General features: G+C 44.4%; 1 protein-coding gene across 3 annotated transcripts in view; it reads left to right on the forward strand.

Annotated features, from left to right (window-relative positions):
* The window catches only part of YEATS2 (YEATS domain containing 2), a 108,360-nt gene that overhangs the window by 10,906 nt on the left and 70,603 nt on the right, over positions 1 to 26,851 (forward strand). For all 3 annotated transcript variants that reach the window (XM_036766720.1, XM_036766718.1, XM_036766719.1), the window contains exons 2-7: positions 13,478 to 13,599; positions 14,557 to 14,654; positions 14,753 to 14,845; positions 16,308 to 16,556; positions 18,108 to 18,223; positions 23,465 to 23,626. In XM_036766720.1, the coding sequence (XP_036622615.1) occupies positions 13,500 to 13,599; positions 14,557 to 14,654; positions 14,753 to 14,845; positions 16,308 to 16,556; positions 18,108 to 18,223; positions 23,465 to 23,626 (818 nt within the window). In that variant the 5' untranslated portion in view covers positions 13,478 to 13,499. The remainder of the gene's footprint in view (positions 1 to 13,477; positions 13,600 to 14,556; positions 14,655 to 14,752; positions 14,846 to 16,307; positions 16,557 to 18,107; positions 18,224 to 23,464; positions 23,627 to 26,851) is intronic.

Raw genomic sequence — 26,851 nt, forward strand, 5'->3', positions numbered from 1 at the left:
CTCCAGGCTGTGATCTTGCGTGTGGAATGCTTTACTGCTGTGGAACCCTGGGTGGCTTGTGGGAGCTGGCTCTCTGGGGTCTGAATACATGGTTTACTCCTTCTGCCTCCTACGTGGAGACCCACATGGGCCCTTAGACCAGCGTCATCCACATTGTGACTGTTGCCTCGCTGTCGCACCCTCCAAGCTTGTCTGTTGTTCTCCCTGCACACAACGTGGGTTTGAGGGAGATGAGCTGATGGGAACTCTTCTTGTTTGTCTCCCTGTCCCTCTTCGGTTTGGAGCGGAGGAAGGCTGAGGAGCTGTGAGTTCACTGTCTGGAAATGTCGACGGACGTTTCCCGGAGGCTTTTTAAATGTTTGTTAACAAAGTGCTGTCCAAAAAAAGTGCCGCCTTCCTCTCAACATTGTTGACTTGGAAAGAAAAGACAAAGTGAGACTTAGTCATGGAAAGCTTTGTGACTTTTAGTTGGCCCTTGTGGAGCGGGTCTCGAGCTGCTTTCTTCCAAGTTGAGGGTGTTCTTTTACTCACCGAAGTGCCTCTTAGACCTGTCGGGGTGGTCTTCTCTGTACCTAAAGATCAGAATCTGGGCAACTCAGGGTTTCAAGATGTGGCTTGGGAAGCCAGAAATGCCAGAAAACTGGACATATTACATAACATACGTATTAACTATATTAACATACATAATAACATATCACAAAGTTGTATCATATTTAGTACTGATGAATGTAAAGTGTTTGAATTGGATTCAAGAAAATCAGCTTCACAAGGTCCAGTGGGGGACTCGTGGCTGTGTAGCAGTTTTTTTCTAAGAAAAATCTAGAGGTTGTAAAGGGCCTGAATGCCATACTTTGTTACTGTGAAAGATTTGTCATTTCATTGATGGGGTGTTCCCGCCAGACTTCGGATATAGCCAGCCAAACAGTGGGGGCCACTTTAGGCTGCATTGAGAGGTTGATTGTCCAGGCCTGGGCAGGTGCAGGTCCTGCCAGGTTGTGCCCTGGGCTGAGCACGACTGGGAGCCCCGGTTTAAGAGGCACATTGGTAAGCTGGGAAAGGCCTTAAGAGCTTGCAGCATGAGAATAGAACTGCAGGCATTTTGGCCTGGAGAAGGGAAGATTTGGGTGGGCAATGGAGCTTTCCCCAAGGATTTGAGGAACTGTCTTGTAGAAGAGGGATTAGGCTTCTTATTCTGTGTCTTCACTGAGGGCAGTGGGTAGAAATAGGCTCATCCTTTGAAGGAGGCCCCATGCTACATCCAAAGATGAAAACAGCACTCCCTGCTCTCCAGGAAGGAAAACTGTTAAGAAAGGGATTGCCCTGAAGAATGCCCAGGCAAGCTGCCCCATCTCCTCATGCAGATGGGTTCCTTCTCTCCCTTTATGTGTGGACATGAGTGCCTTGCCTCAGGTCACCAGACTGTGTCAGTCTGTATCCAGACTGACTTGTGCTTTTCCTGGATCCAAGCCTGCTCCCTCCACACGCTATCAGGTATATTATGGTTCAAGAAAAATTTGAGAGTAGCGTGATGGGTTAAAAGCCAGGCATGGGATTAGGAAGAACTGGATTCCAGTCCAGCCTATGACAGAGTAGCTATGTGACCCTGGGCAAGTCACTTCTCTCTGCTCCCCACCTCCCCTCCCCCCCCCCCCCCAGCCACTCCTCTGAAGATTTAGTCTTTGTGACTCCAGGTCCAGGTCTCTAACCACTGAAACACCAACTGCCTCAAGACAGCTTTGTGAATGCATATGGATAACAGATAAATAGAATGCTGAGTTTGGGGAACAGCTCTAGTTTGTCTGAAATACACTTGAAGGGGAATAATAAAAGGTTAACCTAGAAAGATAGGCAAGATCCAAGTAATGGAGGCTGTGGATGTATTTAGTTAAAGAATAAGAGCCATTGAAGATTTTTGAGCCAGCTTTAGGAAGATTGTTTTAGCAATTCTATGGATTAGGGATTGGAGAGGGGAGACACTAAAAGTCTGGAGGCCGCTTAGGGGGCAGGTGCAGTGGTCTAGGTTAGCTTCTGAACCAGCGTTGTGGCCTAAGAATGGAAAGAAAAGGATGAGTGATGTGCAGGTAGAATCAACAAGACTGGATGACTGATTGGATTTTGGGGGTGGGGGGTGAGGAGGGGGAAGAGACTTGGATAATAGTGAGGATATGAGCCTGAGTGGGAGAATGGTGTGTACTTAATGGAAATAAAGGATTTTCTGGAGGAGACAGGCAAGTTTAAGGGGGGAGATGAACATCGGACTTGGAATGCCTTCAGGACATTCAGGAAGAGATGCCCAGGAGGTAGTTGATGTCACCATCAGGGCTGAAGTTCAGGAGAAAGATTCTGGCCAGATAGACAGTTTAGGGAATCATGGCCAAGGAGATGATCCTTCCCCCGTTGGGAACAGATGAGCTCACCAAGGGAGACGGAGAGAGAGAAGAGCCCAAGGTGGAGACCTGGAAAGATCTACATTCGAAGGGGCCTGGATGTGGATGATTATCCAGTAAAGGAGATGGAGAAAGGAGAAGTCAGTCAGAGAGGGGAGGAAAGTAGGAGGGGACAGTGAAATTAAGGGGAGAAGAATTGCCTCGGAGGAGGGATAATAGGATTCTCAAAAGAGAGAATGAGGACCAAACAAAGGCCTTTGGATTTGGTGGTCAGCTGTGGTTTTAGTGCCTTAGAGACAGCCGTTTTAGCCCAGTGGTAGGTCAAGGGTCAAAGAGCCAGAGTGTCATTATGTGAGAAGAGGCAGGGATTTTAGCAGGAAGGCAGAACAGGTGAGAAATCGTAGAGAAAGAACTCCATTAAATTGAGAATCTAAGCTGAGAGAAGCTTCTGATGAGGTAGAAACAATAGATCTTTGCTTTCATGATGAAAGGGAGGGCAAAAACCCTTGGCAGAGGATATGCCAAAGAAACAGACCCAGGTTGGAAAGTGATTTCTAGTATAGGTACTTCTGATTGTACGGACCAGAATAGTACTGAATGAGAAAGGATCGTTTGCAACCTGTAGACTCATCCCCCATCAGAGAGGTGATGGGTATGATGAAGTGCTGTATCTCTCATAACAGGCATTCCAGTGGCCTTAGGAACCATGTTTGATGAAGAATAAAATCACCTCTAGGGCCAGCGGGAATGAAGAAGGACCAGTTGTGGAACCGCGTAGTGGTCGAGCTGGCTTCTGGGGAGTTCTCACTCGCAGGTGGTATAGATGGAAACTAATGGGTATGGCGTGTTGGTGCATATTTGCCCCATGTCTGTGGTTCCAAATGAGACTCGAGTGCCAGGAGAATCTTTCAGGTAGAGATCAGATCATAAGATGGCAGAAGAAGAATTGGCTACAGATTGTTAGAAGCTGACTTTATCTAAGTGGCCCCAGGATAGTGCTACCTGAGTCTCCAGGGTTATTTCCTACTTTTGTGGCAAAGACTACTCAGGGAATAAGATGTTTGGGGTGAGAATTTTTACTGAAGGACTTTGAAGTGTGTTTGTGTTTTGCCTAGTGCGTTTCTAAGGGCTTATTATCGACTGTTTACAGTAACTATCTTTGGGCTTCCCTGTAGGCAACAGCACCAAAATGAATTGTTCTCTTGAGTTCCAGGCTGTGGCTTAGCTCTGAGCGCCTTGTGCCTCTTAGTTTTGTCAATTCTCCTTCCACAGAGTCTCTAATATCGAGGCCCTTTCCTCCCCCTGGTCTCCCAACTTCAAGCCTCTCTCCATTCTACTTCACCCCCCATAGGCTGCCCAACTGATTTTTCTTCAGGTATGATCTTCTCGTCTCCCTGCCTCTCGCCCCCCTCCCCTGCCCCCGTAAACTCCATTAATACCTCTAGGATCAAATAAAAAACTTGTGTGTTTGACATCTCGATGCCTTCAGAGCCTGGCCTTCTTACCATATGAGGTAGTTTGGGTGAGGAGGGGGGAAGGGGACAAGGGGACGGGCATTTATGGAGCATCTCCTTACTGTGTGCCAGGCACTGTACTAAGGGCTTTTCAGTTCTCATTTAACCCTTACAAGCCCGCTCCAAGGCAGGTCCTTTTAGTTTCTTGCCCAGAGGCACGCAGGCCTAATTTGCAGTCAGGTCGTCTTCCTTCTAGGCCACTTGCTTTATCCAGATGGTGTTATCCCTGTTTTAAGAATGAGGAGACCTAGTTCACAGGTACTTCCCATCAGGAAGTTGCCCACTGTGGCTTTCTTGTACAAAAGATTGGACAAGACAGTAGAGACAGATCTTGCTTTGGGTAAATTTGCGTTGTGCAGATTTTACTTAAAAGAATTCTGAAAGAAATCCACATTCCAAAAAGGCACCTGTTAACTTTACTCTTCTCTCTCGCTCGCTTGCTCTCTGCTCCTGTCCCTTGCATTAGCCTCCCACAAGCCCTTTAAGTGAAAGCAGAAGAGAGACTGTCCTGCTCAAGTCAAGCTCCTGCTTTCACTTCTCTGGCCCTGGCCCCCACGTGTCCTTAACCATGTGCCGGCTCATGGCCATGGGTCTGGGCCCCTTTCCTGCTTCCTTTTCTTCCTTGCTCACCTCCCTGGGAAAATTTGCAGCATGTAAAAATCGCTTTACGTAGAGGTCTAGAGACTGGTCCACTGGCTCTGCTCAGACGTGTCCATTAATCTCCTTGAGTCCTTCGTATCAACTAGTGACTCACTATTAATGCCTGTGATCCCATTCACCCAGAGGTCTACAAGTAAGAGAAGAGGGAGCAGCCACACCCAAGATGTTTCCTTACTGAAGGTGGGAGAAAACTTGAGCTTCAGCTCGGGAACCAAAGCAGAAGAAGAGCATAGGTAGGACTTGAAACGATGGCAGAGGTGTAGTCCTCTTTATATTTCACATCCCTTTAAGTACTGAGTGACCACTTTTCAATTCTGTGAACATATTAATTGTCTACTAGGGGCACTTAGGCCCTCTTTGAGGTGCTAGGGATATTCCCCCCCCCCCAAAAGGACACATTTTTCTCCACTGAAGGAGATTACAATCTTGTAGAACGGTGAAATGTGTGCATAAATAGCTCTAATACAAATCAGCCAGTCGTTTAGCCTTTATTAAGCACCTATTATGTGTCAGCCACTGTGCTAAACACTGGGAATATAAAGAAAGGAAAAGGATAGTCCTTGTTCTCCAGGAGCTTACACCGTAGTGGGGGAGCAAACATGAAAATAACTGTACAAGCAAGAGATATACAGGATAAATTGGAGAGAATGGAGAGAGGGAAGGTATTAGCCGTAAGCAGGATCAGTAAAGACTTCTTGTAGAAGGTGGGATTTCAGCTGGAACCTGAAAGACGCCAAGGACGCCAGGCGGGCTGGTATAGGAAGGGACAGATTGTAAGGCTTGGGGACCATGAAGTGCCCAGTGTTTTGTGTGAGCCAGCATCACTGGATTGCAGAGTATGGGGAATGTGGTGAAGTGTAAGAAGATTGAAAGGGTCCCGGGACTACGCCAGAGTGAAATAAATAGCTGAGTGAGAGTACCATTCAAACCACTTGGTCTCCTCTCTTCTAATTATGTTTACTTGCTAACTAATGACTTCCATGGGAAGCCCAGCACCCTTCTTAGGAGCCACCACAATGTCATAATAATAATAACATTTATATACTACTTAAGATGTGCCAGGTACTATGCTAAGCAGTTATTCTCTGGTCTCTGATGAGATTTGCCCCAATGGATTCAGGTTTTACTCCTCCAGTTGTTTCTGCTGTGCAGCCCTGCATTCAGCTTACCCAGTTCTTATTTCTCTTTTAAACCATTCAGAAATGCCTCACTGTGGTTCCATGTTCTCTTGGGAATCCACATGTACCTCTTTGTCTTGCAATATTTATTCATTGATGTCTGGACTGTTGCAGTTGATCTGGGAGCCATATTCCCTTCCGTTTTTTATATCTTTCCTGTTGATTTATATACTTATACTCCAGGTCTCAAGAGTTTTCTTCCTGCAGAGATCCTTGGCAATTTCAGTCTTTTTTTCTTATTTTCCTTTATTGCTCACTTTCTGTCTCCTCCTTTGATTGTGGTTTGCTTGGAGACTCCAATTCAAGCTCTTACCATGCTAGGCACCATACATCCTGACCTCAGTCTTTGTGCCAAGAGACTTCTCAGTAGACACAACCGAACTTAGCTGGGTGTCAGTCTTCTTTCTCTCAGGTTTAATGGAGTGCCAAACAGACATACACATGTCCTCCAGTTTCCTGTTTCTTGGTGCTTGGGTTGAGTTTTATTGCATCGCAGAGCACTCCCATACTGTTGTTTTAGCCAGGATAAACCAGGATAACCCCTTTGGGGTTGTTGCTGGAAAAAGGGAGGAGTAGAATTGAGTTCTTTTGCAAGCCTGTGGACAGGTTTCTGTAACCCTTGTTGGTAGGGCCTGGCCCGCAGTGGAAGACTGAAGGTTAAGTGAGATGTTAAATGTTAGAAATAAGCCTTCTTAGGTCATTGGATTTTTAGTGGTTTGAATTGTTGATGTCTTAGTGTCAAATTCAAATAGAAGTGGATCCCTGTAGCTGCATATTGACTTAGAAAACCACAAATTAACATTATCTGTGTTATATTGTATTTTTATTTATTTTGTTAAACATTTCCCAGTTATCAGTTTAATCGAAGTACTAAGGAATTTTGAGGGCCTGAGTTTGACACCTCTGTCCTAAACCGTGGACACAACTGAAAGTGCTTTATTTCTCGTGCATAATTTCTATTTGGGAGAGGCTTGAGGGGTGAGAGGATAGGATACAATGTCTGATCTTCCATCTGTTGGTCACTTGACCCAGAAGTTTGAGTGCATTCTTATGTGGAACATTGGTAAAATTTATGCTTGTCCAGAGGTAAGAGTGACCCAGGCAACCAAGGATTTGGAAACCACAGTGAAGACATCCAGCCCAGTAAACATTTAGTAAATGTTTGCTGTGTGCCGGACACTGTGCTAATAAATGCTAGCTAGTGCTAAAAGACAGCTTCTGCCCTCAAGGTGTCTCCTATCTAAAATAAGGAGACTGCCCACAAAAGGAGTCAGGAGAGTAGTTGGGAGAGGGAGGGCCACATCAGGTGGTACCTAGTGTGGGACCATCTTGTTTTTTGCAATTAAAACCCAGCAGGGCAGCAGATGCAAAGTGGAGTGAGTTGCTGAGAGTTCAGTTTCTGCTCTTTATAAAGGAAAGGCATTGGGTGGAGTTTGGTCCTCTAGCCCTCCAATCAGAGGGGAAAAGAGGCTGAAGGAGATGGGGTCAGTAAGGCTTGAGTTAGCAGCTTGGTGGGGAGGTAGGAGGAGGGAGTTTATCCTGGGAGGGACCCAGGCAGGGTAGCAGATGCCAAGTGGAGTGAGGAGGGAAAAGAGAAAATGAAGGAACATCATAGCTATTTTCACATATTTTAAAGGTTTTTGTGTGAAATGGCAGAAGTAGAGCTAACCAGTTAAACAGCTTTTGTTTGGCTCCTATGACCTACCAGACCCTGAACTTGCAATCAGCAGAACCTGTGGCCGAGTTTGGGAATGAAAGCAAATGAAGCTAGAGTTGGGAAAGCTAGACCTTTAAAGATGGTGGCAGGGGGTAAAGCACAATGGTGAGCCAGGAGCTGAAGGCGCTTTTAAAAAATGACCAGAATGTCCATGTCCTTTGATCCATAGATCTCATTGCTAGGCCTATATCCTAAGATCTCACACTGAGATAAAGGTCCCATATAGACCAAAATATTTTATAGGAGCTCATGTCAGGGTAACTCTAGTAGCAAAGAGAGGAAAGGTCCATAATCTGGGGAATGGTTGAGCAAATTATGAATCTGATGAATACAAAGAATCACAAGAAAACTTCTGTAAACTGATGCAGAAGGAAATTAGCAGAACTAGGAAAATAAGATACCCAGTGACTGCAACAGTGGAAAGGCAAGGAACAAAAAACCATGCACTAATCACATTATAATGGCTGAGCTTAGCTCTGGAAGAAGTGAAAACAGACATCTCCCTTCCTTGCAGAGGTTGAAGACTATGGGTGTGGAATGTTGCACGTGCTGTCAGACTTTGTTGTTATGTTGGTTGGTTTTGCTGACTGGCTTTTTCCCCTCTTTTAGTCTTTGTTACTAGGAACAGCTTGTTGGGTAGGGAAGAGGGAAGGGGCATATTTGAAAATGTAGATGATTTAAATAAATGCTTGTTGATGCATATAAAAGAGACATCATTTAAAACAAAATTTTAAAATAGCAGTAATTGGAGAAATTAGGAGAATAATTTAAAGATTGGTAATGTGAAAAGCTAGGTGGTGCACTGGCTAGAGCACTGGGTCTGGAGTCAGGAAGATCTGAATTGAATGTCAGCCTTAGACACTTACTAGCTGTGTGACCCTGGGCAAGTCACTTAACCCCTATTTGCCTCAGTTCCTCATTTATGAAATGGAGACATACTGAAGAAGGAAATGGCAAACCACTCCAGTACCTTTGCCAAGAAAACGTGGAGTCATACACAACTCAGCAACAACAAGGATAAGGGGATGGTGGTGGGCGTTTGGGTTTAGAAGGAAGAAAAGTCACTGAGGATAGTTCTAGATCAGGGGCTTCACATTTTTGAGTCATGGCCTCCTTCTCAAAATAACATTTTAAAAATGCATAAAATATGTATGTAGAATTACAAAGAAAACTATATTGAAATACAGTTCTGTTTACCTATGTCTATTTATATATTTATCAATTTGCCTGTCTTTAAAGTTATGGACCCTGGGCTAAGAACCCCTGTTATCGAGACTTGGCTTTCAAAGCAAAAAGAATGTGCCCATCTCTGCCTTGGCCCTCCGAGGCAAGGAGTGGACCCAGATGGAGAGTTGGGCTATCAAGGGAAAGCCTAGTTTTTTCCGTCCCCTCCTCACACTTACCATAGCATCAGGGAGTTCAAAGCTTAAGGGGCCTTGTACATGATCATCTCGTCTGGCACTCACACTTTCCAGATGAACAAACTGGGATCCCTTACAGTCAAAGGACTTGCTCAGGGTCTCACATCTAATACAAGTAACCAAGGCAGTATGTGAACCTAGGGCCTCTGACTCCAGATCCAGCATTCTTTCTCTGCCCTGCCCAGCTTGCCTTAAAGATCTTGACATAAAGCCTTTGTGGTCACTCACCTGGACGATTGTCACAGTTTCTTGTTTGCCCTGCCTAGGTCTCCCCTCTTTTAGCTCTTCGTGGTCCATTTCAGCCTCTCGCGCCAGATGGATTCCACATTATTCCCTTCCTGCCCTCTTACCTCCGAGATACCTGCTTGCTGTTCCTTGTCCACACTCTTCTTTCTCTTGCCTTTGTGCCCAACCCCAGGTGGCTCCTGAGCTTGGAATGCTCCATGTCCTCACTCCTGCCCCTTGGAATGCTTAACTTCTAAAGAGCTTAGCTCAGTTATCGAGAGGCCTTTCCTGAACTTCCCTGTTATCAATGTCATCCCTGTCCGTCCCCGTCCCCCCCCATTACTTGGTATGTATGTTTTATTTATCTGTTTGCCTGTTGTTTCCTTCCATCCCCACCCCACCATGTAAGCTTCTTGAGGGCAAGTACAGTTACAGTTTTGTTAGTACTCTGCCGTAGTAGGTTTGAAAGTTTTCCATAATACTCTTTTTGCTAAGGTAATGAAACATGGGGTCACAGACATCGCAGCTCTTAGAAACTGCCTAGTTCCACTTCTTCATCTTAGGGGAGAGGACACTGGTCACCCAAGGTCACACAGCTACTTAATACATGCTTCTCATGTTGAATTGAATTAAAACATTAATTAAAATTAAATTAATTAATTAAAACAATGTTCCTGATACTTATTAGTGCAGTTCTTAAAAGCCTTCAGTGTGTCCCCTTGCCCATAGGATAAAATATAGCTTATTTAATTTAGTCCAGTCACCTTGGACTCCTGTCATTTACGGATCACACTCTGTACTCATCCCTTTTTGTATTTCTAAAGGCAAGACTCCCTAACAGGAGCACATTTCCTCTGCTGAAATTCTTTCCCAAGAGAATTCCAATGAGGAAGAAAATGGGAGTTGTCTAAAGAGAATATTATGAATAGGAACTCACCAACCAACTTTAGATCTTTTTAAAGTCATGTACAGAGCTAGAAGCAAAGGCAGGTGACATAATGAATCCAAAAGCATGGTCCTGCCCTGTAAGAATAGGGTCTGCAGTACTCCTGCTCAGAATCCACTGACGCTGACTAGGAAGAAAGTGGATATTGGGGAAAAGAAGAGAATTAAATGTGAGGGGACTTGCCAAGGAATAAATTGTATGGCAGCAGTGAGAGGGCAGAGTGGCCCAATTTTAAATTTGTTTTTGTTTTCTCTACAGAGAAGAATGATCTTTGAACTAGAGTCAGAAATAGCTTGATGGGTTAGAATGGGAGGCGGGGGGTGGGGGCGACCTGCCACCTCCAGGTCACATATGGTCCCCTAGGGCCTCAAGTGCGGCCCTTTGACTGAATCCAAACTTCACGGGACAAATCCCCTTAAAAGGATTTGTTCTATAAAACTTGGACTCAGTCAAAAGGCCATACCCAAGGACCTGGAAGGCCACATGTGGCCTCAAGGCAGCAGGTTCCAGCACCCCTGGGTTAGAACGTGGTACTGAATTTAATCTACTTGAATACACTTGGGTTAAACAAAACTCTGACCTCACACATATAAGATGGAGAGAACATAGACATTTTTCTGGAAGAGATTTGGAAGTTTTAGTGGCCTGCAAGCTCAGAGTGATTTGGTGTCATGGTATGGAAGCCAAAAAAGAAAGATAATGTAGTTTGGGGGCAGTGAGAGTCGCACCAGCTAGGCCGAAGTCCCAGTGATCCTGCTGGTTTTGCCCTGGTCAGAACCACAGGCTTACCTTAGCAAGGACATCGACAATGATGATGAAGGCTGAGTTAATGAGGATGTTTGGTTTGGAGAAGAGAAGTCTGGGGAGGGGAGCTGGGGTTGTCTTCATGTATTTGTAGAAGGATTAGGTTTCACCTTGACCTCAGAGGGTGAAATGGCTGTAAGCTCAGGGAGGAAGACAGGCTTTATGTAAGGAAAAATTTCCTAATGATTTGAAATATTCCACAGTGAAATGGTCTGCCTCCAGAAAATTGGGGTCTTCAGATAAGGCAGAAGATAAGATAAGGCTTGTTGGCCAGGATGTACCTTCTGAAGGTATGGGTTCTGGTGCTAAAGCCTGTGATTCTTTCTTCACCGCCCAGCTGAAGGCTACTTCCTCTCAGCTCCCTCCACCCATGAATGTCTTGCTTCTTCATTAATTTTCCTAAAGCATTTTTGTCTATTTCTTCCTTTTGTGTTTACCTTTGTGTAATCGTATCAGCAGCATATGGTCTCTGTTAGGATCGAAAACTCCATGAGGGCAGGCATGGGGCAGGTTTTCATCTTTGTAGTCCTAGCACCTGTCCCATGGTAGACATTAAACAAGTATTTGCTGAATTCAATCGCATTCCATGCTGTCTTTTTCTTTTTAATAGGGTTACTTTTGGTAGATTAGGCAAATGCTACAGATATAGTGTATCTTAATTTTGCCGGAGGATTAGGAAGTTAAGATGATGAAATACAATTAATGGACATCCTAGGTCTTAGAGACTGTTTAGTCTAGGGGTTTGTAATATTAATTAAGTTGGGACTTTCTTACTGTTTTAAAATGATTAATTAAGTGCCTTTGATTGAGTCTTATTAGTTGCTAAGCCCCAGGCCCAAACCCCTATCTATTAAGTGCTAAGCCTATGTGGGTATGAATTGGCAACTAAGGTGGGGCTCCAGGTGGGGCCAGTGAAGGGAGATCTGGTTATATCTTTGCTTCCAAGTAGGCCCCAAACCCCTAGCTATTAGGTACTAAACCGATGTGGGTGTAAAGCCCTCAAGGTCCTAGGGGGAGGTGCTAACTCCAGAGCCAATAGTAAGAGCTTAAGTTCTGGTCTCTCAGATGATGTTTGATGAAGGCTAAAGAGTGCATAAAAAGAGAAGACAGAGCTATTTGCTTAGGACTCTCACTCTTGGTGGCCACTGATGTGGAGACTCTGGGCAGCTGTAGAGCCCTCCAGCTTGTAAACCCACATGTTGGGACTTTGTTAAACTCTGGTCACTGTGCATTGAGATTTGAATCAGACAAGGTCTGTCTGTTGATGTTTGTAATTTGTTTGTGTTTGCTCTGAAGTTCAGGGTGCTGGCTTTCTCCGCTGAACTAAGTGAATGATATTTGTATGTTGGATTAAATTGAGATTGTTAACCCCCTAACATTGCTTTCCTTAGTAAAGCAGATCAAAGGAACTTGGGCTTGCAGCGTTCTGTGAGCTGGTTGTTGTTGGTTTTACAGCCCCACAGCAGCTGCTAGCTGGATTGTTGAAACAGGGTTCTTAGCCCTCATTTTTTATTGTAGAGCGCTTTGGCGGGCTGACGAAGCTAGCCTGTGCACAGAGTGATGTGGGGGTGTAGGAGAGGTTAGATAGAGAGAGAAAAACATTTCTACTCTATGCCAGATTCTATGCTGAACATTGAGGATACAAATACAAGCAAGCCAGGCAGCTCCTGCCTTCAAGGAGCTCACATTCTGTTTTTAAGAATTATTTTAATTTTTTACATTTATATTTTTATATGCTTTTTTCTCTACTACCTCTGCCCCAGAGTAATGTTTTTAAATGTATAAAATACATAGGATTACAAAGGAAACCAATTATATTAAAATAGTTATCAAAATATTTTTTAACAATAATTTTATGGAACCAAGGCTAAGCACCCCTGGTTTGGTTCAACCTCTTCATCTTACAGATGAAGAAACTGGGCCCCCAAAAGAGAAGGGACTCATCCATGGTCACACAGCTAGTTAGTTACAGACCTAGGCTCCAAGTTTCCTGATTCCTGATGCTTTTTTTTTTTTGAATATAGATTTTGTTAATATCTTGTTACGTGGCCTAGATCTCTTCCTATGTCTCTCCCATTTCTGCAGGGGTTAAAAGTTGCATTCCACTTCAAGTTCTAGGAGGCACCTAATACCAGACATAGCTTAAGTTCAGGGAGCCCCAGAATGCTTGCCGTCTCTCCTCCCTCCCCAATTGTGTTCTTTCTCCCTCTTTCCTTTCTTTCTTTCCCCTGGCATTCTCCAGTTGTTTAGAAGAGCTCCGAAGAGACTCAAGCTGCTTCTGAAAGGTGGAGTTCGTTCATGTTGATTCCAGGCATCCTCTGGCCTTTTCTAAGGCAGAGATAGGCTTGTCTATGCCACCTCCTTCTTTTCGGGGTGGGGGTTGGATGCTGAACAGTAACTGAAAAGCATCTGCCAGAGCCTTTGTCCACCTTGGAACAGCATGAGACTGTTCTAGGTGTGGGGAAGTGGTCTTTGGAAAGCCACACACTGGCTGGAGACACTTATGGAGGGCAAGGGCTGTGGGTTTCTGTTAGAGAGCATCGTGAAAGCCAGCTGGACCTGTTGTTTGGCCCTCCTCTTGGGAATATTCTGAAAGGCAGCATTTTCCCTTCTCTTTCTGCACAGTGAGGAGCAGCTGCAGATCGTCATGTCTGGAATCAAACGAATGCTCAAAGAAAATGACCCTGACTATGAGGACATTTCTGTGGCGCCCCCAAACAAACGGCATCGAGCCATGGAGGATTCAGGTAGAGCTGTGTAGAACGCATTCCAGCTTTCATCCTCACCTCAATAGACTTGGGTTTGACACTTCACTAGGAGGAACAGGCCAAGCAATGCTTCACAACTAGGCTGACGGCTTCGAGCTGGATGCAATCTTAGAGGTCCGTCCAGTCTCCTCTTTTTACAGAGGAAGAAACTGAGGCTCAGAGCTTACATGACAGTCAGGTGATGGGGTGACGTGGGGAAGTGGGATGCAGGTGTGGAAGTTGTGCCAGGAGCAGAATCCAGTAGGCCAGGGAAACCTTAGCATCAGTACAGGTGTTACGCAGCTTCCAGGTAGTTGTAGTCCTAAAATCTTAATCAAAATGGACCTTAGCTAGCAATATACAGAACCTTCCCTGATTTTTAGAGGGAGGATGCTGAGACCCAGAAAGATGAACTTGTTCAAGGTTACACACTAATCGAGAACAGCTGATGTAATGATCTCAAGTAGAGTTTTGCATCATCCCAGTTTACATAAAATCTGAATTGATATTGCAAAATTTGCTTCCCCAGATCACAAAATAAGCTATCTTAATTTGATTTTAAAAAAGAGATTATAGAATACTTTTAGCAGAAGGGAGAGAAAGGACTGTAAAATCCAACAGATTGATAAAATCATTGAACTGGCAGAATCTCGGTACCCAAAACACTGTCTTCTAAATCCAGGTTAAAACAAAAGCAATCCTAGTTGCATTTTAAAAAGAAAATCCTGTCTGAAAGAAAAATCTGTTCAGGGATGTTAGTCTCCCCACCCCCAATCTGAGCCATCGGCTTCACCTGTCTGTTCGGGGCGCTTTCTTGCCATCTTCCCCTTTTCTTGGGTGAAGGCTCAGAAATGCTTCCTGCAGAGCCTTCTTCTTGGTGCTTTCAGAGTTGGATCCAGGGAGTCTTTGAGAAACCAGAATTGTTTAACCGTTGTTCTGATTTTGTTCTGTGACCAGCTCGAGATGCTGCCGTGCAGAAGATTGAAACGATTATTAAGGAGCAGTTTGCTGTTGAAATGAAAAACAAGGAGCATGAAATTGAAGTCATCGATCAGGTATCAAGCAGGAGTGCTTCTCATCAGGGGTGGATTGGAAAGGTCAATGTTGTTTGTTGTTCTTTTTCAAGAAATAAACATTTTAAATTTATTTTTAGCGACTGATTGAGGCCCGAAGAATGATGGATAAACTTCGTGCTTGCATTGTGGCAAACTACTACGCTTCTGCTGGTCTTTTCAAAGCTTCGGAGGTAAACTCCCTGCCCTACCCCACCCAGAGAACCTTTGAGTCTCTCCTTCTGGCATTCCTTGGATTGTGTGGTCTTTTTTGGCTTTAAAGTTGAGACTTTTTGATCTCCTAAGTGGAGCTATGGCTTACTTGCTTCCATCAGTCAGCAAGGATTGATTCAGCCTTCACTATATGCCAGGCCATGGGCTAAAGTGCTGGGGAGACCCCGGAAAAGCTTCACTCATCCTCCATCCATTCCTTCATTCAAGCACCACTTGTTATGTGCCTCATTTATGTAAACTGTCCTGCTCAGTATGGAGATACCAAGCTAAGAAGAGCCCTGTTTGAGAAGAATGTTTCTAAAGAGGCCTCTTTTCTATTTACTCTATCTCCTGCCTGTGTGGTGAATGTGCACTCAGACTTTATTCCAGTCTAGATCCTATCCTTTAAAAGAAGGGGAGACTCATGAGCTTCTCACCTCCTGTCTCCTCTGTGTCGGCCTCTCCTTTTCATTTCCCTCCTTGGAGACATTAGTGGGATGTAAGAACAGCTGGCATCTAAAACCAGTGTTTGCTGGGTGAACTCAGACTGCTAGGAATGACGCTTTTGGTTCTGACAGCTTGGCCCTGTTTGTAAGCCTAAAGTTTGTTTTTGACAAAGAAGCCGATAGAACAAGAATCTCTGGCTCCCACTTAGAGTTCTGGAAACTTTTATATTGTGAAATAATAATTCTCCTCTCCTTTTCTCTCTTCTTTTTTTTTTAACACTATTTATGGAGATTTTCTTTTTATGGGTTTGTTGTCAAGGAAACAGGATTCTGCTGAAAGAGAAGTGTTCCTTCTAGATTGTCATTTTGGTTATCTAAATGTCCTCACATTCGTGTAGAGGAAAACCAGCTTTATTTCAGTTAAGATAAACATTAATTTGCCTGCCTCCCCCCACTGCCAGTACAAGAGTGGTCCCGGGGATGAGGGAAAGGTGAGGGTGACCTGTTGTTGGTTTTTAAAGAGGGCATTGACCAGGTGAACTCCAGGCCTGTGTCATGTGTCTCAGTATGACTTTGAGGTATAGGAGGTGATGCCATCCCTGGCACTGCCTTGAAGAAACTGAAGTTTAAAAAATCCAATCAATTTCCTCTGCTTTGAGAATATAATTTGATGCTCGAACAGCAGGGAAGGATGCCTAACTTTCTGGCCTAAAGTCCCTTAGCTCCAACTGACAGCATGAGCAACTAGCCAGTAGTTAGTCATTTGTACACAAAGATTTTGATGTATCTGTGGAATTCATGGTTGCAAGGAAACTTTCTATTCTTACTCATACTCCCATTGCTTTCTGTTTAATGCTGTCGGATTTTTGTAAAGTGGGTTAAAATTGTTCTTGTGTATTTTTTCCCATTGTTGCTGTTAGAAGATGTTAAAAGGACCTAGTTAAAAGTATGTGGGTTTTTTATTTCTTTGGTTTTCTGTTTTGTTTTGCCTTTGCAGGGATCAAAGCCCTGTGACACCATGGTTTTTAATCATCCCGCTATCAAGAAATTTTTGGAATCTCCATCAAGGTCATCATCTCCTGCTAATCAGAGATCAGAAACACCATCTCTTAACTATTCAGAAAGTGATTCTTTATCTCAACACAATGACTTCCTCTCTGACAAAGACAACAGCAGCAATCTGGACCTGGAGGAGAGATTGTCCAACAGTGTGGAGTCTCAGAGGCCCTGCAGAAAGACTGGGCGGGTAAGGTTAAGACCAGAGGGTAGGTTGGGGGACAAAAGAGTAGGGCAATGACGGATGGACTTGGCAGTCCTTTCCTTGTCCCAGATTTCTAGGAATCAAATTATGCAAGATGTTTTTTAAATAGATTTAGTCATTTTAGCTGCTTAGAAATACACAAAGTCCTAGATCTAAAGAGGAAAGACCCGAGCCCCATGATGGTCCTTGCTGTAGGCTAGGCATGTGGGGCTAGGACATGTATACGCTGCGTCTAGAGCTCTGGCCCAGGCAGAGACCCTGCCCAGGGCCCAGGCCAGTGGGTGTGACAGGGGCCACTGCTACCTGAAACCCTGCCCTTGTGCTGGCTTCAGCCAGCACTTGGGGAAGTCCTCTTAGTGATTTGTGGGGGTTGGTTTTCCAAAAGCACTTGAAACAGACCCATTATGTCTTGCCCTGCCCTGGATAGTTTGCCCAAGTGCTTTTGTGTAAATTATCCCAATATATCCTCACAGACAGCTTGGTAGGTGAGGAGGGCAAAGTATTATTTCTGTTTTCTGAATGACAGAATCGAACTTTGTGACTTACCAGTATGAGCTGTGTGTTCATAAATGGTAGTGATGAGACAGGAACCAGGCCTTTTGACTCCACTGTTCTTCCTATTGTAACACTTGCCTCTCTAAATAGTTTATTTTAAAAACAAATTCATAATTTTTGCCAGTTGCATGCTGTGATTTTTGTGCTGTCGATCAGGGGTTCATATCGGAAATCCACAGACACAAAAGGAATCCATGGATAGATTTTAGGGGTCTGTGGACATGGATGGGGAAAAAAATGCCTCTTTCTTTTCACTAAGCTCTAACTTCATTTTTTGGGAAACATTTTGAGAAGGGGTTCCTAGGTTTTACCTGACTTACGTTGGGGTTCTGTGACATGCAAAAAAAGTTAAGAACCCCAATGGAAACTGAAATATTGTCAGTTCCCTCATTTGAGGAATAACATTTAGGAAAATAGGTTTCAGATTTTCATGTGTCTTAATGGAGACATCTTTTAAAGAGTTATGTAGTCAAATGGTACTAGAAGATCTAATAATCTTGGTTATCTGGAACATTTGGTCAATGGGAAAGATCTCCTCCCAGCAGAATAATGAGAGCGAGGGTATATTTTAATTTCACAGGAAGAAAACTGTTTTATCAAACCCGAGTATTTCAGCTATGCCATTGAGACTCAGGCCCATTATTTGCTGCTCACTCATTTTAATGTGCTCTTCAATTCATTTACTGAACATTCATGAGTTACAAGGCACTGTGCAGGGCCTACTGCTTGCAGAGTTTAATGAGGCCTAGAGACCTAACAGATGCTACCTTTAAAAAAATTTTTTTTGGCGGGGGGGGGGGGGGGGGGGGGCGAAGATTGCCTTCTATTCCAATTAGTAGGAGAGTGTTTGCCCCCCTACTCCCTTCTAGCTTGGAGATCAAGTTTTTTGTAATGCGCTCTACAGATGTGCTTCTCCTACACTCTTACTCGTCCTGATGGTGTTGGGCATCACTTAGTAGCTGTTTTTGTGGATTTTTTCAGGACCCCAGTGGTGGAGCCAGCTCCCGAAAAACAAACCAACAGAATTCTGATCTCACTTTGGAAGAAGTTTCAAGACTTTTTGTGAAGAAAACCATAGTAGTTGGCAATGTGTCAAAGTGAGTATGCAGCTGTACCCAGAAGCTTTTGTTTCCATCCCATTTTTAGGCTTTGGTTTGCCCTTACTTACTAAGGCTGCAATCTGGGTCATAGAAGGATAGGAAAACCTTTTTTGACAATTGAAATGGAGACTGAAGGTACAGAAGGTGATTTATTCAAGCCTCCCAACTAGGTAGTGACCAAATGGTGACTCGAACTCTGGTCTCCTGACTTACGGGTGACAGGCCTTCCAGGTATATATAACATTTAGCTGTATGCTGAAAACATTTCTGTGCAAGCAACAAAAAGCATAGGGCATAACAAAGACTGTCTCTTCTCTATGAGTGGCCGATTGTCCTGGGTAGCCACAGGTCCCTCAACAATTTACCTACAGGATCAGGAACATCTGCTTATTTTCCCACAGACTGTCTCCTCATTTTACCAACCCAGCACATTTCAGAGAGAATGAGAAATAGATAGTCTCTCCCATGTTGGTGGGAAGAGTGATGTGCTTGGGCTCAAGAGAAGTGGGTTAGAGTTCTGGTGCTGATACTGACCAAGTAAACGATCATGGCAAAGTCACTGGAAGCCCTCTGAACCTCTTTGTTCATCTGTAAAAGGAGGACAAGATTCTTACATTAGCTAGCTCTCAGGGTTGCTGAGAAGAAAATTTTTGTGAAACTTGAGTACTTCGTAAATGGGGCATGATGCCAGTGATGATCAAGAAGTGGGTACCAGCTTGAGGGTACACAGGAGAGTGGCAGGAGGGCTGCCTGTGCACTTCGATGGTCTGGATGGGAATCCTGGCTCTGCTCCCTGACAAGTCACAGGACTCTGCTGGGCCTCACTTTCCTCACCTATAAAAGGAGCTAATGAAACTGAACAATAGCTGTAGGTGTTGTGCATCTTGTGTTTCTATTCTCGGTGGACTGGAAGGAACCTTAGAGACCATCCAGTCCAGCCTCTACCTTGCCATTTTAAAGTTGCAGAATTGCAACTCAGAGAGGTTCCTGTGACTTGCCAGAGTCAGCATGACTATTTATTTTGACGTTGCTGACAGACAGATTCCAGATTGGGATTTCTACAGTGACCCACCTCTGAGGCTAAACTTTGGCAAAAAGTATAATTAGCAGCTAGATGTGCTAATCATGATCTCATGTTAGGTGGCCAACCCCACCTCAAAGTTAAAATTCCTTGCCTTGAATGTATTCCTTCTTCATGTCTGCTGCCTTGGGAATCCCTGGTGTCCTTCAAAGCCCAGCTCAGCCTATCCCTCTTGGAATTACACCCTAGAGTCTTTGTATTTACTTCTCTGCCTCCATGTTGATGAAATGCTCAGCTGTTATCTCCTCATCTAATCGTCGGGACCTCAGATTCTATCCCTTCATAATGACTGTTTTTGGGGAGGGAACTCTAGGAGTCCCCGTGCCTGAGAGGTTGCCAGATAAATCTGGTGTAAGATCTGTGCAAGTTATCTCCTGACTGACCAGCCAGCAGTGTGGGGCAAAAAGAGAATTTTCCTTCTCTTCTTTAATTGCTATGACTGGGTAGTGCGTGGGCCTAAATTTGGCGGGATTCTGGGCCCTACTCCCCAGTCCACCCTCTTAGAGCCCTAGGTAAGGCCTATAAGTATTTGTTGCAGGTCATGCTCATGTGTTCACTCCTCATATATAGGTTATTTTTCAGTGCAGAGCTCAGGGTTACACCCTCAGACCATGGGGGCTGAGCTCCTTTCGGGGGAAGAATGTTTCTAGAACAGGGATGATCTCATGCTGTCCTGTGATTGTGGCCCCATTTCTGCCAAATTGACTGAGTTAGCTAAGGTTACTAATCACTCTCTGGTAACATAGGAGGACAGCTTGGTACAGTTCGGGGAATGCTGAATTTTGATTCTGAGGACCTTGGTTCAAATCCCAGTTCTGCCCCTTATTCCCTGTGTGGCCATGATCAAGGCCTCTAAACCCTTGATGTCTTTATCTGTAGAATGACAGAATGGACTCAGTGGAGTTGGAGATTCCTTTCTGCTTTAAACCTCTGATCTCATGAACTAAAAGATGGCTAGTTTCTTTAGTCTTTAATTCTGTGACTCACAGGGGCCTTGGAGCGTTTAGGAAGCTCTTCCAGTGTGCCAGGCACAGTGCTAAGTACTGGGTGTTTATAGCACTGTCTGCTTGTAGGTAGAAGGAAGGGATTAAATTAGGTTGGTGGAGATAAATTGTTTGTGCCCACCTGCCCAAACTCCAAACAGCCCCAGGCAGATTCTTCAGTACCCTTGAGGGGATGGGCTAAAATGACCTCTGCAGTCCCTCCTGCTCTAAATTTATTATTCTGTGAAGTACTTATTAACACTTGTACCTAGTACTGCAGTTACTATTCTGTGTTAACACTTACCAGTACTTGGAGCTGGGCTAACTGGAGCTACAGAGAAAGGCAATTAACTCTCCCTGCCCCAAGGGGTTCAATAAAGAGCCCTCTCTTCTGATAAGGGAGGTAGATGGTATGTCAGTCAGGGGATACTGTATGAGACAAAGCCAAGTAGATGGAAGGGAGTGTCATCTTGGCCTCCTACCAAGGTGGTATTCCAGTTGAGTCTTAAAGGAAGCCAGGGCTTCTAACAGTCAAGGAAGGCAAGTGTTCCCAGCCAGCCGGCCACTGTGGGAGACATCCAGTGCAAAGGCTAGAGCATTATGGGTGAGGGCCAGCAGGTGGGCTGGGGTGTGGAAGGGGAGGAAGTATAGGAAAACCAGCATGTTCAAGAGGACCAGGCTGTGAAACGCTTTAAGTGGCAAACAGAGGCCTGGGCAGTTTGATCCTGGACGTAGTAGGGAGCCAGCCAGTGGAGCTGATTAAAAGTGAGGAAGGCCCAACATGGTCAGTCCTTTTGGCTTTGGTGTGGAGGATGGACTGATGTGGGGCAAGACTTGAGTCAGGGAGATGAGTGCTAGTTCAGCTGTGGGCCTGAGCATGGCTGTTGACTCTGTATGTGGAGAGAAGAGGGCATATATGAGGAAAAGGCCATGGAGGTAGACAAGACAGGGTTTGTCAGCCGTTTGAATATATAGGGTGAGTAGGGTGAGGAACTAAAGGTAACACTGAGCTGGTGAACCTGGGGACTGGGAGGAGGACAATGCCCTTGACAATATGAGTTATTAAAATTCCCATATGAATAAGGAATGTTGTCATTGTCCAGGAAAACAAGGGAAATAGGAAAAAAACCCCATAGAGGTAAAATTCTGTTACAACAGAGCATGACAATAAAAGCCTCTATCTAACAAAAGATTTCTAAGCCTTCAGTGATGAGCTCATTTACAGTAACGTTTAATACAAGTTAGGATAATAATAAAAACTAATGCTTTAATGTTTATAAATTGCTTTTTAATCAACCAGTGAACAATTATTAAGCACCTCCCTTGTTCCTGGCACTGCACTAGGCACTGTGGATATGAAAACAAAACAGTCGTTGCCATAAGGATTTGAAACACACGTGCATCAGTATATACAAAACAGATACGAGGTGGCTTGAGCTAGGTCAGAAATCCACTGGAGACGAAGTTAGTAGCTGAAGAATAGTGTCGTACAGGCAATGATGGATGTTTGAGTGGACCGCCCATTAAGCTGGTCCAGTAGGATGTCTGTCTGTGTTGAATGATGAGGACAGAAATTGAGAATTGAAAAGTTGGAAGGACAGAGAGAGGATTGCATTTTGGAAACTTGCTTAAGTGTTGGCACTTTCAAGGACACCAGGCTTCTCCATCCTTCAGTCAACTTCTGATTTCTTGATGGGCCCCATGCTTGTCTCCCCTGGGTGCTCTGATTTGCCTGTCCTTCTCTCAAGGCTATCGCTAGAAAAAATAAATCAGTTTCCCACATTTGTTTGTTACTGTGAATTTCATACCTTTCCGGGCTTTCTTGTTCCTGACCTAACTATTACTTGTTTTTGGAAAAAAAAAATTACGGTTTCCTCCCAAATAGACTTGTGTTTCTAATGCATTAAGTCTATGTAATTCATTTTCCACATTTACTTACACATTTTTTTCTTTCAAAGAGGTCTTTTCAACAAGATACCTATATTCTAGGATAGCCCATCCCTATGTTGCTATGGTAATTAAAGTTATTTAAACAGTCATATAATATTCCTTGACATTTTGATTTGTTGGTTAACTGCCTAGCCTTTTAACTCTTAATCCTTACATTGATAGGGACTTAATTCTGCATAGGATGACCATAGTAGAGTGCTGGTGGTAGAAATTGAGGCAGCTGGGTGACCCTGGATTGAAGGAAGGACATCAGCATTTATTAAATGCCTACTGTGTGCTAGGAACTGTACTAAACCCTTTCCAAATGTGATCTCATTTGATCCTCACAACAACCCTGGGAGGTGGGTGCTCTTAGGATCCCCATTTTACAGTTGAGGAAATTCAGGCAGACAGAGCTAGTACGTGTCCAGGGCTGGTATTGAACTCGGGTTTTCCTGACTCCAGGCCCAGGGCTCTATCCATTGAACCACCTACTTAATTTTGCCTCATCTACTCAGAGTAAGCTGTGTGATCCTAGACAAGTCACTGAACCTCTTGGCCTCAGTTTCCTCATCTGTAAAATGGAGATGCTAATGGAACCTACCTCACAAGGTTGTTAGAAGGATCAAATGAGATAATTATGTAAAATACTTGTAACCCTCAAAGCATTACAGGACTGCTGGCTGTCGGTGGTGGGGGTGTTATTTGCATCAGTAGTGATCAGCATCACAGTACCCGGGAAGGGAGAGGAGCAAGGTCCGGATGAGATTTAATCCGTGGTTGATGGTTCTCCGTTCCATAATAAAGGAGTACCTGCGTACTCTGGGCAGCGAAGTGATTTGTTGGATTTTGTTGTTTTTTTTTTTATTAACTAAAAATGCATCCTGACACTTTTTTTTTCTTGAGGGGGGAAGGCAGGGCAATTGGGGTTAAGTGACTTGCCCAAGGTCACACAGCTACTCAGTGTGTCAAGTGTCTGAGGCCGGATTTGAACTCAGGTCCTCCTGACTCCAGGGCTGGTGCTCTACTCACTGCGCCACTGAGCTGCCCCATGACACTTTTTTTTTTTTGCCTTAAATATAAGCTTGTTGTGTAGACATCCAGATTTCTTTCTCAAGAGAAACTGCGTGAGTTTTGTTGTGTTTATTTCACTTAAACACCGGACTTTCCTCAGAACAGCTGACAGTAAGTAGTTCTGAGCATGTTTTCTGAAGAATAACGATTCAGTTTTGTTTTTCTTACTAGATACATTCCTCCTGATAAGAGAGAAGAAAATGACCAGTCAACTCACAAGTGGATGGTGTATGTCCGAGGCTCCCGGAGAGAGCCCAGCATCAATCACTTTGTGAAGAAAGTTTGGTTCTTTCTCCATCCCAGCTATAAGCCAAACGACCTTGTGGAAGTTCGGTAAGCACACTTACGAGATGGGCCAGGCACTGGGGATACAGATGAGAGAAAGACAGTCCCCAGCCTTGAGGAGCACACAGTCTAATGGGGAAGGACATGCCCAAAGGAAGCTGGTGTGTATTGGGGCAGGAGGCTGCCAGAGGCTTCCCAGAGCGGGGGTGGGGTGGGGGGGGAGTGGTTTGATGGTGGTGGTGATGATGTGAAACCAAGCAAGGCAGCTGGTAGCAAATGGAAGTAATCTTGTTATTTAGACGCATTCAATGTTTCATAAAATTGCAGAACTTCAGGGAACTTTAAAGCCCATCTAACCCAACCACTATTTACAGAGGAAGAAACCAAGGCGGAGAAAGGTTAAGTCATTTGCCCAAATTCACACAGCTTATTAGTGGTAGAGCTGGGGCTAGAATCGGATGCCTGTCCTACAGGGCTTTCTGCTATACTACATTATCTTGAAATGGAAGAAAAGTGTGGTGACTCTAGTGTCTTACGTTAGAAGCAATTCTTGGGATGTGGCTCTTTACCAGATCAGTAGCTTCAGGTCTCTGTTTTTGCCAAACACCTTAATGTAAGTAGCAGGGTAGTAACTAGGGCAATGTGACGTGGGCTTTGCCACAGGGTCCAGTACTTTGCTAACCTGCACTTGTCCCTGAACCGACTTTGTGCTGGGCCCCAGACCTGTGTGTGACAGTGACAGTGCTGCTGCCCAAGGAGGGGCCTGTTTACTGAGGTCCCTTGTCACCTCACTCAGTGAGCCCTGTTGTTTTCTGTAGGCTTCTGTAAGGAAGTCTTGAATGGTTCATTAGCTGTTAGTGCCAGAACTCTAAGAAAACTGGCTTTGGGTGATTTAAAAAGACAATTTGGTTTTGGGAGAGAACTTAAAATGTTTGTTCTTTTGGTGCTGAAGAAGTGACGTTGACTAAATGTCTGAGATCCTAGCAGTTAAGCAGATGCTCACTCTTACCTTGTCTGTGCTAAGAAAACGATTTGTGAAAATAGGAAATAAGTCTAAACACTAATTGTGTCAGCATTTCTCTGAATTCCTAGTTGTCGTAAAGTTTTGTCTTTGTTTCAGAATGTTTAGCTTACACGTTCTCAGTAAAAATTATTAACTTTTATTAGAGATCTCTCAGAGTTGAATTGGAAATTTTGGGAAAATAGCACTGTGGCAAGTAAAACTTTTGTAACTAAACCTCAAATTATGCTTACAGTAAGAAGGATTATTTTAAACTATTATAATTGGAAGTAAACCACTGAAATGGAAAGTTAGAAAAAGGAGAGAAGAAAGAAAATCAAGGGAAATAGAAGACTTCTGTCCAGAAGGTCTAGAGCAGGGGTGGAGAACCTGCAACCGAGTCCATGTTTGGCCAAACGGTGAAAGAACAATGCAGGGGACTTGTTCTGTGAAGTTTGGATTCAGTCAAAAGGCTGCCCTTGAGGCCCTGGAGGGCCACATGTGGCCTCGAGGCAGCAGGTTCCCCACCCTGGGACCCTATAGCATGTAGAAGAGTGGAGGTGCTTCTTCTGGGGCTCAGGAGATTGTTTGTTTATGTTTTTTAGATATTTGCATCTCTCAGTATGATCAGGTTTGGGGGGAATTTTTTGTTTGGGGTGTTTTCAAACTATTTGACAGTTGTCATTATCTTTGTCATTTGTTTTATCTGTTTAAAAACAAGGTTCTGAGAAGGGTTCCCTAGGCTTTGCTAGCCCCCCACGGAAGAGGTCCAGGACCCAGAGTAGGTTAAGAAGCCTTGCTCAAGGGGAAGAGCTCTATTGACTCATCAGATCAGATCAGATTGGAAAGGTAGCAAGAGAGAGGGGAGAGGGGGAAGGCAGAAGTTTGAAGAGGAGTCTTAAGAGCTGAGTTAGCGTCAGGAATGCCAGGCCATTTGTCATGGATTCCTGTGCCCCATGGACACTGGCTGGGGTCAAGTAGGGCTGCACCAGCATGCAGGTCTGCCTGAGGTTGATAGAACTTGAGAGGGGGGGCTAAGGGGCAGCTTTTCTAAATGTGAGCCTCCCTGGTTGGGTGAAAACAAAAGGAAAGGCTTTATGCATCCTGCTAGCAATAGCTTTGTTCTTAGGAGCTTCTGGTGTTTGTTTTTATGACATTTGGTTGTGCTTCTCACTGCAGTAGCGGTCATGCCACAGGATGGATCTCACATGCAAACACACGCACGTGGTCAGACAGCGGTGCTCATTTTTTCCTGTGCTTTCTCTATTGAATCTCCTCTTCTTGATATCTGACTTGGAATCTGTCTCCTGAGCTCTGATTTTAAATGTAACCATTTCTCTTGTAAAAGCTGATAACCTAGTTCACAATCCAGTTGTGTGAGGAAGTTTGACTAACAGGGGCCTTTTGCATGTATAAGAAAGGTTAATGTTAATCCTGTGTCTGGATCAGAAGCACACATTAGTTTGCATACCGTTCTGAATCATCTTGTGCCTGATAGAGAATGCAGTCTGTTGGTTTTCCTTTAAAGTCTTTTTCTCACTTGACTGAATTGCCCGGTACATTCTCTGTAACGTCTTTGTTGGACAGAATTTCTGATAACACCCCCTTCCTAAAATCTACTCCGACCCATACCTTTTCCCAACTTTCATGTTGGTGCTATAATATACCATAGTAGCTTGGTGCATTCTGGGCTGATCAGAAGAACCCTCAGATTGAGGCTGCTTCATTTATTTGGAACTGGTGAAGCTGAGTTGGAATAGTTTGGGGGGACCTGCTCATGTGCCACTCACAAATGTCTGCTCTGCTTCGATTTGGCCCTGATTCAGAGAATCTTCTTGAGAGCGGATTGGTATTCTTGCTAATGTTCTCCTTGTGGGGGGGGCGGTGCTCTTCTCTGAGTTTACCCCTTTGGCAAATCTGAGGCTTCTCTGGAAATACTAAATCCTCTGGAAGACTTGGCCCCTTCCCCACCTTCACTGGCCAGTTGGCGAGGTTGGTCTGAATTTACCTGGCTTTGCTGCCCCCATTGGACTCTGCAGCATTGATTAACTTTTCCTCACTGAGCCCAAATCTTGCCCTGGCAGAGGCTCACAGGGCTCAGGGAAGGAAGCCCCAGGCCTGGCAGTCAGGCTTCACCCTTCGGTTCGGGCATCTGTGTTACTTTCTCTGTGCCTTGCTCCAAAGTCAGTGAGGATTTTTGTCCTTGTCCTCCTCACCTCATGGGTGTTGTGAGGATTGGTCTGGACCTGTGACTCCCTTAGTATCAGGAACTG

The sequence above is a fragment of the Trichosurus vulpecula genome, chromosome 7 (assembly GCF_011100635.1).
Source record: "Trichosurus vulpecula isolate mTriVul1 chromosome 7, mTriVul1.pri, whole genome shotgun sequence".
NCBI lineage: Eukaryota > Metazoa > Chordata > Mammalia > Diprotodontia > Phalangeridae > Trichosurus > Trichosurus vulpecula.